At 36.0% G+C, this 17780-nt stretch overlaps 1 protein-coding gene and 1 long non-coding RNA gene across 5 annotated transcripts in view; one reads left to right on the top strand and one right to left on the bottom strand.

Moving 5' to 3' along the window:
* The window catches only part of TRDN (triadin), a 386702-nt gene that overhangs the window by 222652 nt on the left and 146270 nt on the right, over positions 1-17780 (bottom strand). For both annotated transcript variants that reach the window (XM_021088731.1, XM_021088725.1), the window contains exon 10: positions 5423-5500. In XM_021088731.1, the coding sequence (XP_020944390.1) occupies positions 5423-5500 (78 nt within the window). The remainder of the gene's footprint in view (positions 1-5422; positions 5501-17780) is intronic.
* The window catches only part of LOC110260190, a 56237-nt gene that overhangs the window by 11692 nt on the left and 26765 nt on the right, over positions 1-17780 (top strand). For 2 of the 3 annotated variants that reach the window (XR_002343037.1, XR_002343036.1), the window contains exon 2: positions 10563-10675. This is a non-coding gene — a long non-coding RNA (uncharacterized LOC110260190). Of the gene's footprint in view, positions 1-10562; positions 10697-17780 lie in introns of all 3 variants that reach the window. The other variant, XR_002343038.1, reaches the window with a different exon arrangement.

Here is a 17780-nt window from a genome sequence, read left to right as displayed (position 1 = left end):
AACCTACACTACTGCTCATGGCCATACCAGATCCTTAACCCACTGAGCAAGGCCAGGGATTGAACCAAAGTCCTCATGGATACTAGTCAATTCATTACTACTGAGCCACAATGGAAACTCCTGAAGCAACTTTTGTGATAGTTAGGGAAGGGATGGAAAATTTTGCCTGAAGCTCTCTTGTTTAATCAGTGAGGATTCTCTCTAGTTAGAGCCTAATCTCTCCTAAGAAATACATTTCTAATGAATGCTTGATGACAAACAAGCTCTCATGCTAAGGGTTAAAACCAATTGCAAGGTTAATATAATAAGGCACCATTTGATGAGAGGTTGGGAGTACAGCACACAGATCTAATCCATTTGTGGAACATGTGGACACTACAGTGGCTCTTTGAACTTGAAAGCTTTTCAGCACCAATGAAAGCCCCCAATAGACAGAAGAATTAATTCTTTCACAAAATTTAACACTTTTTTTTGGAAAGATCATGAAAATTAATATTACGTTCAAGGTGGGTCTCTATTTAAGTTAGTTCCAATTTAAGTTATATTGATAACTAAATGCTAATTGACCAAGATGATTGCATAAGGTGGTCATTATATAAGAGCTTTTCAATACTATTGTAGCCAATTTCCCTGGACAAAGGCCAAATATGTTAAAACATATTAGTAAGAGTCAAAGAAAACAACAGATTTAGTATACAATGAGTTATTATATCCAAAGATTCAAAACAATAGAATTACATGATTCCAAACAAAAGTGTGTGGTGTGAGAGAGGAATAAAATTCAAGGAAAGCCAGACACAACTTTGAGGCATCAGATAAGGAGCCCAAGACAAGAAGTGCACAGATACTACGCAGATGTGAGTGTTGTGAGAAACTTATTATTATTATTACTATTTTTTGTCTTTTTAGGGCCACACCCACGGCATATGCAGGCGCCCAGGCCAGGGGTCAAATTGGAGCTGTAGCCACTGGCCTTCGCCACAACCACAGCAACGCCAGATCCAAGCCACATCTGCGACCTACACCACAGCTCATAGCAATGCCGATCCTCAAGCCACTGGGCGAACCCAGGGATCAAACCTGTGTCCTAATAGATGCTAGTCAGGTTCATTTCCACTAAGCCACGACGACAGGAACTCATTTTTTTAAAGTGCCGTGAGAGCACAAAGGAAGCTTTTTACAGGCTTTACCGATATGTGGAGTGCTTTTCCCCATAACAAGGTCTACAATTTTTTTAGATTTCTACTGATAAAATCCTAAATTGTTTCCACTCTCCTGTGAACAAACTTAATAATAATTTAATCTCTATATAAGCCCTCCTTTTTTTCTTCAACATTAAAATGCCAAATATGTTTAAGCTCCTACATTTTAACGTGTTACAACTGTATTCCTCAAATCCAAGAGCATGCTTTAGTGCCACATGTAAGTTCCTTTTTACATAATGCCATTTTCTTGCAACTTGGTCCTAAGGAAGTTCCAGACTAAAATAGTGCATCAAGGACTGTGCATAATCAGCCTCACTAAAAACAACTTGATTAATACTAAATATGTCCTAGTTCCTAATCAATTATGTTAATGAAGTCACAGGCAGCACATCTGCAAGCCCTGACAAAGCCCATCGCCTGATAATGTGGACTCCTTTGGAAGCTGCTCAGCACCAGCCTTCTCAGGGCAAAGACTGTGCCTTTCTGTAGATTCAAAGTGGATACTACTAACAAAAGCCTTGTAATCCTGCAGCTGTTAGGTTATTCACTTAAACTGTGGTATTGGACTCTGGGATGAAATGTCAAATCAAATTGTTCTTTAAATATAACAATAGAACCTAAGTGTCCCACTTGGGAAATGACACATTCTTTTCCAAGTGACAGACTGATAGGCAAAACACTGGCTGCAGGGAGGTTTATGAGCCTCTTCCAGGACATAAGCTGGAGTCCAACATTTGAATAATCTGACTATCAAAATCTGCTTCAAATTCAAATCAGGGAGTCCCTTGATTTACACCAGAATTGGAATCTGATTAAACGTAAAGGTGGCACTATTATTTATAGGCTATCTCTTGTTCTGTGAACATTTGGGCAGTGAGTCACTTGTCAGTTTTTTGTCTAATTATCTTGAGCCACATAAACTATTATAGTCCAAATGCCAAAAGAAATGTAACTCTAACTCCCTCCCCCTCTCGCACTATAAATTTTTTCTAAGTTATTTACTTACTAGCTAGGTAAATAATACACATCAGTAGCCACCGATGAGCTTACTTAGAGTTTTTGTTCTTTTATTACCTTCTACAAAAGTTATATTTGAGTTCAGTTAAGAAAGTTTTTTAAAATATTTAACTCCTATCAATAACAAGCATTTACAGAAGATGATGCAAGTTGGGAATTTATGGTTTACCATATGTGATAGAAATGAAAATGGCAGAATCATTGATTACTCAAAAAGAAATATTTAAACAACTTATTAAATTAAACAATTTAAACAAATTATATGAGGTGAACATGTATGTTGCTCTACTGACACATTAACTAAGTTTAGAGGTTACCAAACTTATGGACTGAATTCTGTCCTTCCAAAATTCATATGTTGAAGCCCTAACACCCATATAAACTGGATTGGAGATAGGGCCTTTAAAAGGCAATTAAACTTAAATGAGATCAGAGGGTCAAGTCCTGATCCAACTGGTGCTCTGCTAAGAAGAGGGAGAGATGCCAGAAGTCTCTCTCTCTGCCATGTGGACACAGCAAGAAGGTGGCCATATCCAAGCCAGGGAATGAGCTCTCACCAGAAGCCAATCATGTCGGCACCCTGATCTCAGACTCCCAGTTTTCAGAACTGTGTGAGAAACTAAATGTCTGCTGTTTAAGCCATCTGGGCTGTGGTTTTTCCGCTATGGCACCTCTTGCAGTGAAGACACCAAAGTTGATCAGGCCTCTAAGAAATTACTATCTCAAGACGAAACTATCCTCACATAGTTGTCACACACACAAAGGAAGTCTGGACCCAAGTGTGTGAAGGAGGTGTGAAAATCAAAGAAGACCATGGGAAACTCACCCTACCCAAGAAGATCCCATTCAAAAATCAATAAATAAGAGACCAGTGTGGGCCAAATAAAATGTGTCTGTAGCTCAGTGGAATGGGAGACAAAAGTTTAAACCTTGAGCTAGATCTGGACTGTTCTCTAACTATTTTAGAGGAATCGTTGATTTTGACTCTTGGAGCGACTCTATATGGGAACTTTTCATTAAATCATGGCCTCTAATAACCAGACGAATTATTTTCTTCAGATTGGTATTGATGCAGTACTGATTTACAGATTGTATGGGATTTTTATTTGAAATTTGCAACTGCTAATCAATCCATTCAATTTGTATCTGGTCAAATCAAAATATTTTACATACTATATAATAGGTTGTTCTAATTTGTAAGTATAATGTAACCTTTCCCCCAGTTCCCAGTGGGGTTTCTCTTGTTCCTCTTTCGAGCTTTTCTACAATGCTGAGGCATTTGGCTTGAAACCTTTTGCTTTTTCCCATACAACTAGCAGTCAAAATTTCTCCATGTGGGGCATTCCTGTCCTTCTGAAGGACATTTTGCCAATTAAAGGTCATTTAGATGACTAACATTAAATTAAAAGCATTTTGGGGAATATTCGATTGCTCTCCACCTCCGTCTTAAATAACTTAAGGATTTACTACTCAGATGAGGCCCTGGACCAATAACATCAGCAATACTTAGGCGCTTGGTAAAACTGCAAAATCTCAGGCATCAGTCCAGACCTACCAAATCAGAATCTGCATTTTCAAAGATCTCTGGGTGATTATGTGCACACTAAGTTTTGATAAGCATTGCTAAGGTACTCTTGACTGACATCAGAACATGATATTTCTATCACAGAACTGCATGATATCTAAAGCACAACACTTTGTCTCCGTTTTCGCAAATTTGTTGATGTCTCAGAAAGCAGGAAGGTAAAATCCTCAAACTCTGATGTCTGCACAATAATATTATGGAAATATTTCTGGGCATAGAACGAGAAATCCAGGGCTAGAATCCCAGTCCTGCTATTTACTAATTTAGCATAAATAAAAAACTCCAAGCCTACATTTGCTGATCATTACTAATAATATCTAATTTACACGGTCTGGCAATATCAAATGTAAAATGTATTTAAGTATAGCAAACATAACAATATTCTAAAGAAATGTGAGTTGAAGAGAGCAAAGCCATAGGCATGATTTGGTCAGGATCTGGCCAGGAAAGTGCATAGAACACGCTGTTATTATAGCACAAACAGGAAAACCAACTGTCCAACCACTTACATCCTTCCTTGGCTACTGACTGTAGCCAAATGTTTACTGGGTCTCCAGTCAATTAGACGATGTGTCTCTCACCAAGCATTCAGATTAGGGAGTTCCTATTGTGGCTCAGTGGTAACAAACCTGACTAGTATCCACGAGGATGCGGGTTCGATCTCTGGCCTTTCTCAATGAGTTATGGATCCGGCATTGCTGTGAACTGTGATATAGGTCCCAGACGTGGCTTGGAGCCTCTGTTGCTGCGGCTGTGCCATAGGCTGGCAGCTGTAGCTCCTATTTGATCCCTAGCCTGGGAACCTCCACATGCTGCAGGTGCAGCCCTAAAAAGAAAAAGAAAAAAAAAAATCGCTCAGATTAAATTAAAAAATAAAAATAAACAAAAGACTATTTAAACAAGCTACAAAGTTCAGAGGTTTGATATAATGTTTTACAATCCAATTTGTTGGATCTATAAGATTTTTACACATAAACATAAACCAAAGGTTCTCAAATTTTAATGTGTATAAGATTCAACTGAGGAACTTTTTAAAAAGAACTGATTTTTAGTAGTATTAACTACTAATTTTATAAAGCACTTGTAAGCTGGTACACACACACACAAATACTCACATACGCCATTTCCTTCTCATAATAACACTATGAAATCAGGACTATTCTTGCCCCAACTCAGAAATGACAAAATTCATAAATGGTGAATTTAAGGAACTTCCTAAATTTATGCAGCTAGTAAGAGATGAAATTCAGATTCAAGCCCAGAAAGTCTGGCACCAGTCTTAAGACACTAAATTCACCAAGTTACGATGAAACTCCAAGAATCACAAGGCATATCTTTGTCCATTTGCTCCCATACTTTCTGGCCTGATTTTCAGGGTATGAAGCTGCTCATTCTTCTAGAAGCTGGTAGTCACCAATATAAAATCTTAGGAGGAAATTTTTGATATTCTAAGAAGGAACACGTAATTTCAGGAAAAGGAAACTATAGCTTAGACATACTAAAACTATTTGAGAAAACATGGATTTTGTTGTAGTTACTATTTTTCTTTGATTCCTCTAATTCTATTTGATCCTCAACAGAGATGATCTTTGGAAAAATAAAATAAAATACTTGCCTTCAAGAGTAGGTGATGCTGGAGTGGGTCTGGAAGCTTGTTCTGTTGGTAATGGAGGTGGTATGGCTGGGCTTTGTCCTGTGAACACAATGCAGGAGTAGGTATTGAAGAAAAACTATTAACAAATTTAATATCCACAACTCAAATAGCTAGATCTGTCCCCAACATGCATAATTCATAATCTAAAGCATAAATTCATATGGTTATGCAATAAGAAAATTGTTATTAGGTGAGATCTTTAAGTGGATACACACACAGATTTGGTTATTTCAGAGGCATTTCTGAATAATATATTACTTTTCTTAGATATATATACAATGTAAATATATCTATTGGACTTTATTAATGGAAAAATCTACCTGCAATCAAATAAAGCAATTTATTTTCAATATGCTCTTCCAATTATGGAAACTGAAATCACAGAGCCTGAGAGGACTCCTAATTATAGAAAAATCACCATTTTTTTCATTAAACTAAAAATCCTCAAGTGATATAATAAGGCAATAAAAGAAGGTTAAAATTCATAGGCCTTTTGATATTGAACAGGTACATTTTCTCCTGCCAAAATAAATGACCTGCAGTTAAGTAAATAATGGGCCAAAGGGAAAATATATTCAGTTTTATAGAACCTTGAAAGCCTCCTTCACGTCTCTGGGCTTATTATGAACTGTATAAAAACCCACAATCATTTCTGAGTGCTTCCTTATCCCAAGTGACTTCTTTAATTAACCAAAACCATGCAGGCCACAAACTGTAAACATTAACTAACATATGATCCCATATGAAATGCTTGCAAAATGTTTTATCATTCGCTTTCATTCCATAAACTCCTGCTGGGTATTTCTTTTAAATCCAGGAATCAACGTGGATACATGCACCTTCTAAAATCTCACTGACAACTAGATATTATCAAATGTCAGCAGACCTGCCTGCTTACTGGAAGTCTTCTATTTTTAGAATTTGTCAAAATTAGTTTGCTTTGGTGAATTGTGGATCCACAATCAGAGTGCACACACACCACCTTCTGCAGTGATAAGAAGGGAGGGATCTCAGGCTCTCAAGCCAAAAAGAGGTTAGTCTCCACTCCTCACAAGATTTGCTTCCAGCTGTTATACCTATCCCATCCAAATAGATTCCGAGGAGTTCATAGGTGGGGGATCAAACCGAAGCTGCAGTAGTGACAGAGCTGAATCCCCAACCACTAGACCATCAGGGAACTCCCGGATTGATTCCTAAGCATGCTCAGGGATACACAAAAGCAAAGCATATGTTTCATAACATGCAGGCCTTGTATCTAGAAAATATTATTATTTTCCATATTATTATCGTCCGTATTATTATTGTTAATTTTTTTCCCTCATGAGAGCAAAAATTTGATGGAAACATAATGCACCATGGAATTTCCTTCTTCAGTAACCAAGAAAAGGTAAGACTGGGCACACCCAAGAAATTTGAGGTATGCTGTTTTTCCTTAGCTAACATTTAGATAGTGCTTACCATGTGCCTAGAACGATCCCAAACAGTTTTAATGTATTAAGTCATTTAATCTTCACAAGATCATTAGGATGTGGGTATAATTTTCATTTTCTAGTCTGAAACTGGGAAGAACAAGGATTCAGGTGTTCAGCTCCTAAGAAGTGGATGTGAGATGCTGACAGCTCCTCTCAGATGGCCTAAGGTGGGCAAAGGATCATGACATGTAAGGGGGAGTCTATAGCTGGAGAGAGAGAGGAGTGAAACTTCCACCTGTAAGTCATAGGGATGCACACTTTCAGATTCACTCTCAAGTCTTGCTTGTGAGCTGTTCCTGAAAAAATGTTCCTAAGGCAGGACTGTATTTTAAAACCTTTAAAATCGAGAGGGAGGGGATCTAGATTGAAGAAGAAGTCAATTAAATAACTACAGCTTAAATCCAAGTGATCATGAATATATACAAATCTTGTTTAAATCCAATGGCTTTCAAAAATGTCTTCACAGAATCCTGTCTGTTCAAACTAAAATGCTTTCTCTCCTGTCAATATACTTTCTTGAACAGCAGTGATGTAAATCATAATCTTCTACAGTCTTGATAAGCTCTTTAGAAATTTATTTTTAATATATTCAGTTCTTTCCCCAAGGAATAATTCGTAATTTAGACTACAAAATAGTCTCCTATTTTCCTGAAGGAAATATGAAATCATTATTTTAGTTTTTAAAAGAATTTAGTGAGCAGTTATTATGTCCTAGCACTGAAGAACCATTAAACCCTAACCCTGCCTGTAAGAAGTTCCTAATCTAATGGCTAAAAACAGACTTACAGACAGATCATTAATAATAGAGTGTGATGATGGGAAATAATATATACAGAGGGAATGTCACAGGAAGATTCTTGCACTGAATGGCCTAAAAGAAGTTTCCCAGGTAAGGAAAGGAGTTGGGGAGGGATGGATTCCGGACAGAGAATAGCTAGTTAAAAAAAAAAAAAAAAAAAAAAAAAAAAAAAAAAAAAAAAAGGCCTGGATGCCAAAATATGTAGAACTAGTAAAATAAACAGACTAGTGCTTTTGCAGCTTAAAGTGCAATATCCAGTTTATATCAGAAATTCTCTACAACTGTAACTATATTATGCTCTTTAACATGGCTGACTGCATGATTATGAGGCAGTGGACACAGTGGGGAAGTAGCACCACAAGAAAAAGGAAAAGCCAGACAGTCTTTCACTCCACAGTGACAGTGCTAGGTAGCCTTGGCAGAGGAATTATTAGCTCAGGATAAGTTTGTATTTTGCTAGGGGTCACCAAAATAAATCAGGCACATCATCCTTGAGAATGACACCTGTCTCTTCAGTACTGACTCACAAAAAAGACTTCCTTCATGTTCAAATAATGTCAGAGAATGCTACTGAAATCAGAGCATTTTGCTATATGAAGGAATATATTATATACAATAACATATAAGAAATTGTATGAATATATTATATTAATAATAGAATTTCATAATGAAAGCAATATTGTTTAGTATGAATACTACATGCTTAGAGTCAAATATGGGAAAGTTTCTGCTCCATCCCTTAAATTCTGTGTGAATTTGAAAATTTCATGAAGTAGCCAATTCTCACAGCCTTTATAAGATGAAGAGCTTTCAGGGCTGTTATGAGAATTAAGTGATGAAGCATCTGACAAATAGTGAATACTCAAAATATTCTTTTTCCTATAATATGTTTACAATTTATATCCCATCTAATTACACAAGAGGACTTAAAACAGACTTTTGAAGTGAGAAAACAAAGACATAACAACAGATAAAATTAAATATGACAGAAAGAACAGAACTCATTTACAGGAAAGAGGATTATCATTTTATTAGAAATATATTTCTTTGGAATTTCTGGGGATTGTTACTCTCTAAAGGAAAAATTTAGGTTGTTGAAATTTACATTGGAACTTTAAAGGTGCCCTTCATTTTACCTGAAAACCCCTCTGACATTCAAATATAGTGAATTGGCTTTATTTTTGTTCCTTGAGTGATTCTGGTTGGCTTATTTCCATAATACCTGAATTGCATGTTTGTAAGCTGCCAATATTTTATTGTTCTGAGTTATTTCACACACAAGTCAATTTGATTGTTTTTGGTTTAGTCAAATTCCACTGGGGATAGTATACAGTGTGCATTTCTCCTAATCATCTAAGCTACTGAAGTTTTCTTTACTTTGGTAGAAATGATGAATGGAATTACTCAGAATCTCAAGTCAAGTGGGAGGCTATGGGAAGAATTCAGGTAATGTGAAGGAGAAAGCAATTTACTGACTAGTTTTTAAGTTAATCTAGTTTTTTTTTTCTTTTTGTCTTTTTAGGGGTGCACTCATGGCATATAGAGGTTCCCAGGCTAGGGGTCTAATCAAAGCTGTAGCTGCCAGCCTACAGAAGAGCCACAGCAACATGAGATTCGAGCCGCATCTGCAACCTATACCACAGCTCACGGCAATGCCGGATCCTTAACCCACTGAGCAAGGCCAGGGATTGAACCCACAACCTCATGATTCCTAGTCAGATTCATTTCCGCTGCGCCACGACGGGAACTCCACGTTTTCTAGATTTTTATCAGAGGAGATTCCTTGGTTCAAAACCATTTCCAGACAGCTCAAGTCTAGCCCTTAAGTCTTGAAACAAATGTGAGGAAATTTTTAGTTTCTAATGCTGAATTGAGATTTCTTCCCCTGAACCCCCACTGCATTTTCCTGAAGGCACTGAGTATGCTCAGAAGACTACAAACTCTTTGACAGGCCTCCTATGCTGCAAATGATGAATGGTGATAGACCTCATGATACAGAATGTGTCTCTCTAGTAAATGAACACTGAGGGAATGTTCATTTACACCTTTAAAAAGTACAAAGTATGAATAATTACAAATTTCTTTCTCAATTCATTCTTTCAGCATTATTAAAAGCATCTGTAAATCTACGACTGAACATAAAATGAAAAGATCTGAATTTAGTAAGAAAAATAGTTGTTAAGTGTGTTAAAGCAATGGTATCATGTTTATTTGTTGTCACAAGGTTCTTAGACTATTTTTGTAAGATGCAGAATGATATTTTTAAAGTTTAGAATTGAACAAATACTAAAAATAAACAAAAATACGGTTTATATTTTAGGCTAAGACATGGGACTGTGCTAATGTCTTTTATTAAAATAGAGACAGGCTGACCTTCAAATTTCCATGCTGAGTGTCTCTTTCTCTTGCCTTGCACTTCTGGACCACCTTCAAATGGAGGGAAGGGACCAGAGGGATTGGAAGTGTCAACTGCTCCTCCTTTTCCTACTCTATTTATTAACAAAACAAATAAGATACCATTCATGCGATAATCCCAGACCTGTGAATTTGCCTATGCAATGAGGAACTCACCAATAAGGAATAATCTGAAGAATTTCAGGAGTTTGTATGTGGTGGGTAGATCAATGTTTTTTCCTAACCATAGGTATCTTTATACCTCCCACTTACTGGGCTATTCTGATAACATATCCTGTGTATTGCTAAATTCTACACATGTACTTTGCACACCTTGTCCTTGGTCTTGTGGAGGTGACATGTAAACAGGTGATTATCACCGAACTTAGGTCTCAGTTGTTTCAAGGCAAAATAAGAAAAGTCATGTCTCTTTCAGCTGGGTTGCTGTGTGTGTTCCTGGACATAATTGTGGAAACAAAATCAGTGAGAGACCACAGAGAAGACAGAGAAGGACCCTGTTGTTATGGAGCTTACAGTCAGAGAGAGAAGGTAACAAACACGTTAAGAGAGGTAATTTTAGATCTCAGAAATGTAGGGGCATCAAAACAGAGTGATGAGGAGGACAATGACTATGGGAAAGAGATCAGATCATACTAAACTCGTTAGAAAAGGAAGAATGGCGTCAGCACTAAGCAGGACTCCACTAACCTAGGAAACTTTATGCAAATTAGAAAAATGTTTCCTTTCTGAACATGTGCTGTCCATGGTGACAAGGTTTGACCAGGAGGGCCTGCTTACTGCAAAATTAAGAGGCAGCTCTTCCCATGGTCAGCTGCAGTTCCAGTCCAGGGCACACTGCCTTGAAAAGGAGAGAAGAGCAGGGGGCCTTTGTGTAAGTACACAAACTGTAGGACAAGCACAAAATGTATGAAGTGGCTCTCTGTCCAAAGGGGAAGACACTTGAGTTCTGACTTGAATACAAAGGAGCACATCTCCTAAGAGGTCTGATAAAAGGCAAGTCCAAAAGCCTAAGCTAGGAACCAGCCTGGTTTGCTTAAAGGTCACTGGTGCTGGAGGATACAGACAGGCTCACATCAGAGCATTCTTGGCTGTTCCAAGGAGTCTGGATTTGTTCTAAAGATAATGGTAAGCTTTTGAAGTGTTTAGTGTCGAATGTAGATTTTTAAAAGATCACTAGCTGCTTTATGAAAACAATGTTTGTAGAGGAAAAGGTATGAAAGCACAGCAGGAGACTCAATTGTGCAAGAAATGCTTGAGCGCCTACTCAGTACTAGGCACCTTTCTAGGATGTGGAGTTATAGAAGTGAACAATACAGACAAAATCACCCATTTTATGGAGCTGAGATTCTACAGGGCAGAGAGAAAAACTAACAACTAAATAAGTAAATGGAAATAAGTATCCTATTAAAAATGTATCAAGGAAGAGTAATAAGGAATGCTATTTAGAGTAATGGGTGGCAATTTTAAAGATGATCAATGAAAAACATAGAAATTGCAGTTAAGTGGATGGATTCAGAGTACATTTTGACACAAACCCAATAGGATTTTTAAATGAATTTGATGTGGTAAGTGAGGGAAAGTAATCAAGGGTGACTGACAATTTTGGCTTGAGCATCTGGGAGTTGGGAGCGAATGAGACATATAATACTCAGAAAAGGGCAGGAAATTTTGTTTACTCAGCTAGATGCCGTTTAGGGACTAATTGCATAGTCATTGTTGTCACTTGAATTATGTAGTTTCCAATTTTGCAAGAGGACTTATATAGAAGACCCTGATGGAGATACCATAGTTACTTTGTTGGATTATTCCAAAAAATGTATCTTATTGGTAACTAATTTTCAAGATTTTTTTCATTATTTTAGAAAAGTTTTAAGCAAATGGATTATTTAGTATAAACTGGCTTTGCAACCCTACTATAAGGGTGTTTAAAACACCAAAAGCTTCAACTTCTTAGATCAAAGACCATCCTGTGGGCCAAAATGTTGCTATTGGAAAGGTTTCTTTGCATTCTGATAAAAAGCTTCCCTAATATTTCCATGTATTATTACATATTTGCATATTCACTTTGATGGGAAGCAAGGAATAGTAGCTGAATGCATATTTCATATATTCTTTTGATTAAAAATGATAAAGGTAATATTAGTGTTTTTTTCTTCTTCATCTCCAATTTATAAGGGAGAAATAATTTTCCAAGGAAAAACCAACCAAAGAAAGGAAGTAAGACTGATTCAAGATCATATCATTGTTCCATTTATCCTTGTACTTTGATTATAACAGAATACCTGATATTTGCAACCTAACAAAAAGAGATGCACAGAATCATAACTATGGAGTTTCGGGGTCTGGAAGAGATCTTTGCATCAGCTATTCCAACACCCTAATTTTTCAAATGGACAAAAATGGTCTCTGGGAGGAAAAGTGGCTTAGTTAAGGCATGAAAAAACAGAAGACCCAATATAAGATAAAGATTTTCACTCAATTTTGTTTTTCTATTTATTTAATATCTATTTAGAAGGTCAAAATAAATGCCAATTATTTTAACCTATTGTTATGAATGACTCAAAACTCTTAGCTGATCCATAAATATTCATTTCCTAAGACAAAACGTTTCATAGATATTTTTTCAGTGGTCATGTTCTATTTAACCTTAATTAGATATTACATTGACCTCAAATAAACCATCCTGTCACCTGACCTGACGTCATTTCCACAACTCTAGAAACACTGTGAACTGGGAGGTTTTCCAAACTTTCAGAATTACTATTTCTTCACTTTTCTTAGTTTCTTCTATCTATCTGAACAATATCTCTTTCAACCCCAGAGCAAATCACATTTGTACACAAGGCGTGAGGCAAGAGGAAGACAGAAAAAAACAAACAGACAAATAGATAATATGAATTATATAGTTTTTCTTTTAGTACAAAGGCCAAAACTGATAGGAAAATAGACTAATGATACAAATTAGATGGGCTGCAGTCTCAAAAATAAAAATAATCTCATGTGCTTATAATAAAAATATCCTACCTGCCATAGAGTCATCCACTAAAATGTCAGATACCTATGGGATTTTAAATTCTCAGTCATATATACTGCATCTTCTTAATCCAATCATCTGTTGATGGACATTTAAGTTGTTTCCATGTCTTCGCTATTGTGAATAGTGCTGCAGTGAACATGCGAGTGCATGTATCTTTTTCAAGGAAAGTTGTGTTCAGATATATGCCCAAGCGTGGGGTTGCTGGGTCATGTGGTATACATGTATATGTGACTGGGTCACTTTGTTGTACAGTAGAAAATTGACAGAACACTGTAAACCAGCTATAAGGGGAAAATAAAATCATCATTAAAAAATTCTCAGTGATGAAACTGTCTACAACATGGCCTACTCCAGTCATTCCTCAAAGCTCAGCTCTTTTATCTCTTGATTCCCTTCTACCCGTTCCCTTCAGAACCTTTAAGCTCCCAGAGTATCCAGCACATACTTTTTCCTCTGAGTTTCAATACATTTGTTTATTTACAAGTTTGGGCTGGGTTTTGTTATTGTTGTTTTTGTTTTTTTTAATCCTCATTAGACTATGAGCCACTTGAGGGCAGAATCTGGAATATCAATACGTATATGGTAAAAGAAAATGAATAATCAAAAGAGAAAATGATTACAAGAATGCTAAAGGCTGCAGTATTATGCTCCTTCTAAAGTGTACGAAGATGAATAGACTATTTAGTTCTTGGTAGAATTAAAAATACTTCCAACAAAAATCCAAAAAATTAATTAATTTTTATTAATTTAATTATAAAAAATAATAAAATGTTAGTTATTTATTTTTTGGTTTTCTATTTTTCATTTATAAAGTTCCAGACCAAATTATTCATTTGCTTTCTGTGAGCATCTTTACCAGTTTGTGCATGAATGGAATGGCACTCGTCCATGAAAATAAAGCACTAATGCATTTATCCATGGTTAGTGGGAAAAACCCAGCTAAAGGTCAAAGATAAGAAAGGTAACTTCATTAGTTAGAAAGCTTAATTGAGATAAAACACCTGAAGTATATTCTGAATATCTATAGTTTCCCTTAAATGGAAAAGCTAGGTCAACCATCCATTGTGGTATGTTTCAGCCTAAAGAATATTGTACCTATAGATGTAACTTTAATAGTATTTTAGTGCCAGAAGAAATTTCAGAGTTTACTAAGAACACTGAAATCCAAAGAATCTGAACAACTTGTTAATTTCACCCAAGTGACATATAAATAGAACCATCTATGTGGACTCCTAATGTAGTGCTCTTTGCACAGCAGAATGCTGTCTTATTTTAGAAATAGCATAATGGGAGAAGGAATGAACAAAATATGCAATTATATTTAAAATAATGCTAAACAATTTCAATTCAGTACAAACATTGTGTTATAGTATGCTTTAGAATTATACAATCAATCAAAATAATCCAAAGAAAATAGATCTTAAGTGTGGTATTCTATATTATGCCAAAATGATATATATATATATTTTTTTAAATATTATTGAGTATATTCCCTATGTTATAATTACATCCCCATGACTTATTTTGGAAATTTGTGCCTCTTTTTTTTCTTTTTAGGGACACACCCACTGCATAGGAGGTTCCCAGACCAGGGGTCAAATTGGAGCTATGGCAGCCAGCCTACATCACAGCTACAGCAACACCAGATCCGAGCCTCATCTATAACCTAAACCACAGCTCACAGCTCATTGAATCCCACTGAGTGAGACCAGGGATCAAACCCATGTCCTCACGGATACTATTCAGATTAGCTTCTGCTAAGCCATGATAGGAACTCCAAAAATGATATTTTTAATAGACATTTTAACCCTTGTTTCATTTGAAGATGATTTGAAATACAAGTAACATATGTTTTTAACCATCAGTTATGTCAATTCAATTTTCAAAGTTATAATTAATTCAAATTAGGTCTCTGAGATGTTGTTTTCTAGTGTCGAACATGTCTAACATTCCTTTTTTTTTTTTTTTTTTTTTTTTTTTAAGGCCACAATTGCAGCAGATGGAAGTTCTTGGGCTAGGGATTGGAGCTGCAGCTGCAGGTCTATGCCACAGCCACAGCAATTATGGATCCAAGCCAAATCTGCAACCTATGCTGCAGCTTGTGGCAATGCCAGATCTTTAACCCAATGAGCAAGGCCAGAGATCAAACACACATCCTCATGGAGACTGGTCATGTTCTTAACCTGATGAGCCAGAATGGGAACTCTAACATTCTTTATCAGGGTGGAGATGCCTACTCTCTAATGGTATGATGGTGGTTTATCTTATAGAATTCAATTTTTCCAAGAAAAATATTTTATATATTATACATATGTTTAAAATTTTAAAGACATACTTGAATAGACTTAAAAATGGATAAATTTTAAGAAAAATCACAAAATTTCAATAAAATTTTGAGTTAAAAACCCACAGTTTTATTGACATCCCCTCCCCCATTACATGTTAACTTACTAACGAACAATGGTCTATTATACATTTAATTAATTGTTTATTGTTACTAAAACAGAAGTATCAGTTGCAATAGGGTTGTTGTTTACCAACTAGGTCATTATATAAACATGGCACATTCTTAAATATGAGTATATTTAACTTGCCATAGTTCCTAAGTCAAAATATATAGTTTAGGTTTTAGAGATCCAACACACTTTAGTGATTTACTCAAAGACTGAAAATCAAGTCACACAAAATTATCGATCACTGGGGACTTGAGTAGCAAACAAAAAACTGAGGAAATAAAAGATGTTTCCCAAGATAAAGTCATTACACTTATAAAATGCGTTAACAATTTCAATTCTTAAAAGGTAGGAGGATTGACATTTTTGTAAACTATCCAAGCGTGGAGAATAAATAATGTCTCCTTTTGTCTCAGACCTTTTCTGCTGGTTTGACTAGAAAGTTTGCCCAACGAGGTTACTGACACACAGTCAATTGCTAAACCAATGCTCAAATACTAGAATTTGCTGTTGCCATTCTCAGTAACTTTAGGACCCACCAACAACTTTAGAGATAAATTTACTCTATATTCTCTTCCATCTCAATTTAATGTCACTCTAACTGCTAAGAATAAAGTTCCCCTAAAAATCTAAGGATGGAACTGGGCGATATTTTATCACACCTATGGCCAGCTTAACAGATACCCAGGAAATTTAAAAGTAAACCATATCCAAGATGCCTCCAATAAATTTGATGAGAAGCCATTTGTGTTCTTGAGTATGGAATCACAGTCCACCCTGCTTGCCCATTCTACACGGATTCCTTTCACTGACAAACCAACACAGGCAGCTAAAGGTTTTCAGCAGATTACCCTGCTTTCTTTGACAGTTGTTTTGGCAAAATTTAGGAGTACATGCCAAATTTTCATTATAAGGGAAACAGAGATTGTGAGTTTGCGTCAAATTACACCACTCAAAACAGAGTAACAGAGTAAAGAAAAGGAAGAGAGAAAGGAAACCTAAGAGGAAATATCCCCTCTTCAAAAAATATTTATAATTCTCCCTACAGTGCTGGAGACAGTATCCAGCTATCTTAGCAAATTCTGCAACTTCCTCCAGGTTCAATTTCCTAATCTATAGGTGGAGAAGTCACAACCCACCTCCTTCGGTTTGGTGAGAATTCAGTGAAATGATCCATATGCAGTGCTTATTAGCACAGAGCCTGGTACACTGTGAGTCCCCAGTAACTGGTAAATCTTTTCCATCATCAGTGTTGTCATCATCATCTCAGACAGTCCTCAAAAGTCTTTCAAGGGCAGATGCAGAATGATGTCTGGATGACTACCTGAGTTTTTCTCCAGCTTTAAGTAAGCCACGTTTGCTATTGAAGGTTCATTGTGAATTTCCTTTCTCCTTATCCACAATACAAGGAGATAGTTTTTTAAGCTATTTCATGACATTTGAAAAACACTGTTGTTCTTCTTTTATGCAGAGATCTCATTCACACAAAATAAAACCAGCTTAACACCCTCCTATAGCTATTTCCACATCACATAGGACTTGGCAAAGGGAAGGGATGCTATAATTGTCCTATCCATTATATCCACCTGTGAGAAAATTCTTTCCTTTTTTTTCCAAATTGTTTCTGACACATGAAAATATTCCATGTTTATAAGCAATTCAAAGAGATATGAAAAGCCTAAGGAAGGACCATAGAGTCAATCAATAAAGAATCTTCTAGTTTTGGAATTTACCTAAGGAAGAGAAAAAAAGGGTTTGATATTTTGTTTCAGTGGAGAATTTTCTACTGGGTGCTTTCATAAAAATGACAAAATTCCTTATCTTTTCAATTACAGGAAGATAACATAAATTTAAATATTTCAGTGCTTGTACCTAATAGATAAAGGATAAAATGGAAACATGTTAATAATTATTATTTAATAGCTTAACACCATACTTAAATTCACAAATATATTCTCCCTTGAATGACACCGTTGGAAATCATCCAACTTCTCTTCCTATTTTAAATTGTGTATAATTGATGTTATTTTGTCATTTAGAATAATACACACTGCTTATCCAGTGTCTGCCAGAAGGCTATTTATAATTTACACACAAAAAAAAATTCCTCTGGGGAAAAAAATCATTGTTAATGTAATCACTG

Source organism: Sus scrofa, chromosome 1 (assembly GCF_000003025.6).
Source record: "Sus scrofa isolate TJ Tabasco breed Duroc chromosome 1, Sscrofa11.1, whole genome shotgun sequence".
NCBI lineage: Eukaryota > Metazoa > Chordata > Mammalia > Artiodactyla > Suidae > Sus > Sus scrofa.
The sequence above is the reverse complement of the archived record's forward strand: the minus strand, read 5'-3'. Positions and strand labels throughout refer to the sequence as shown.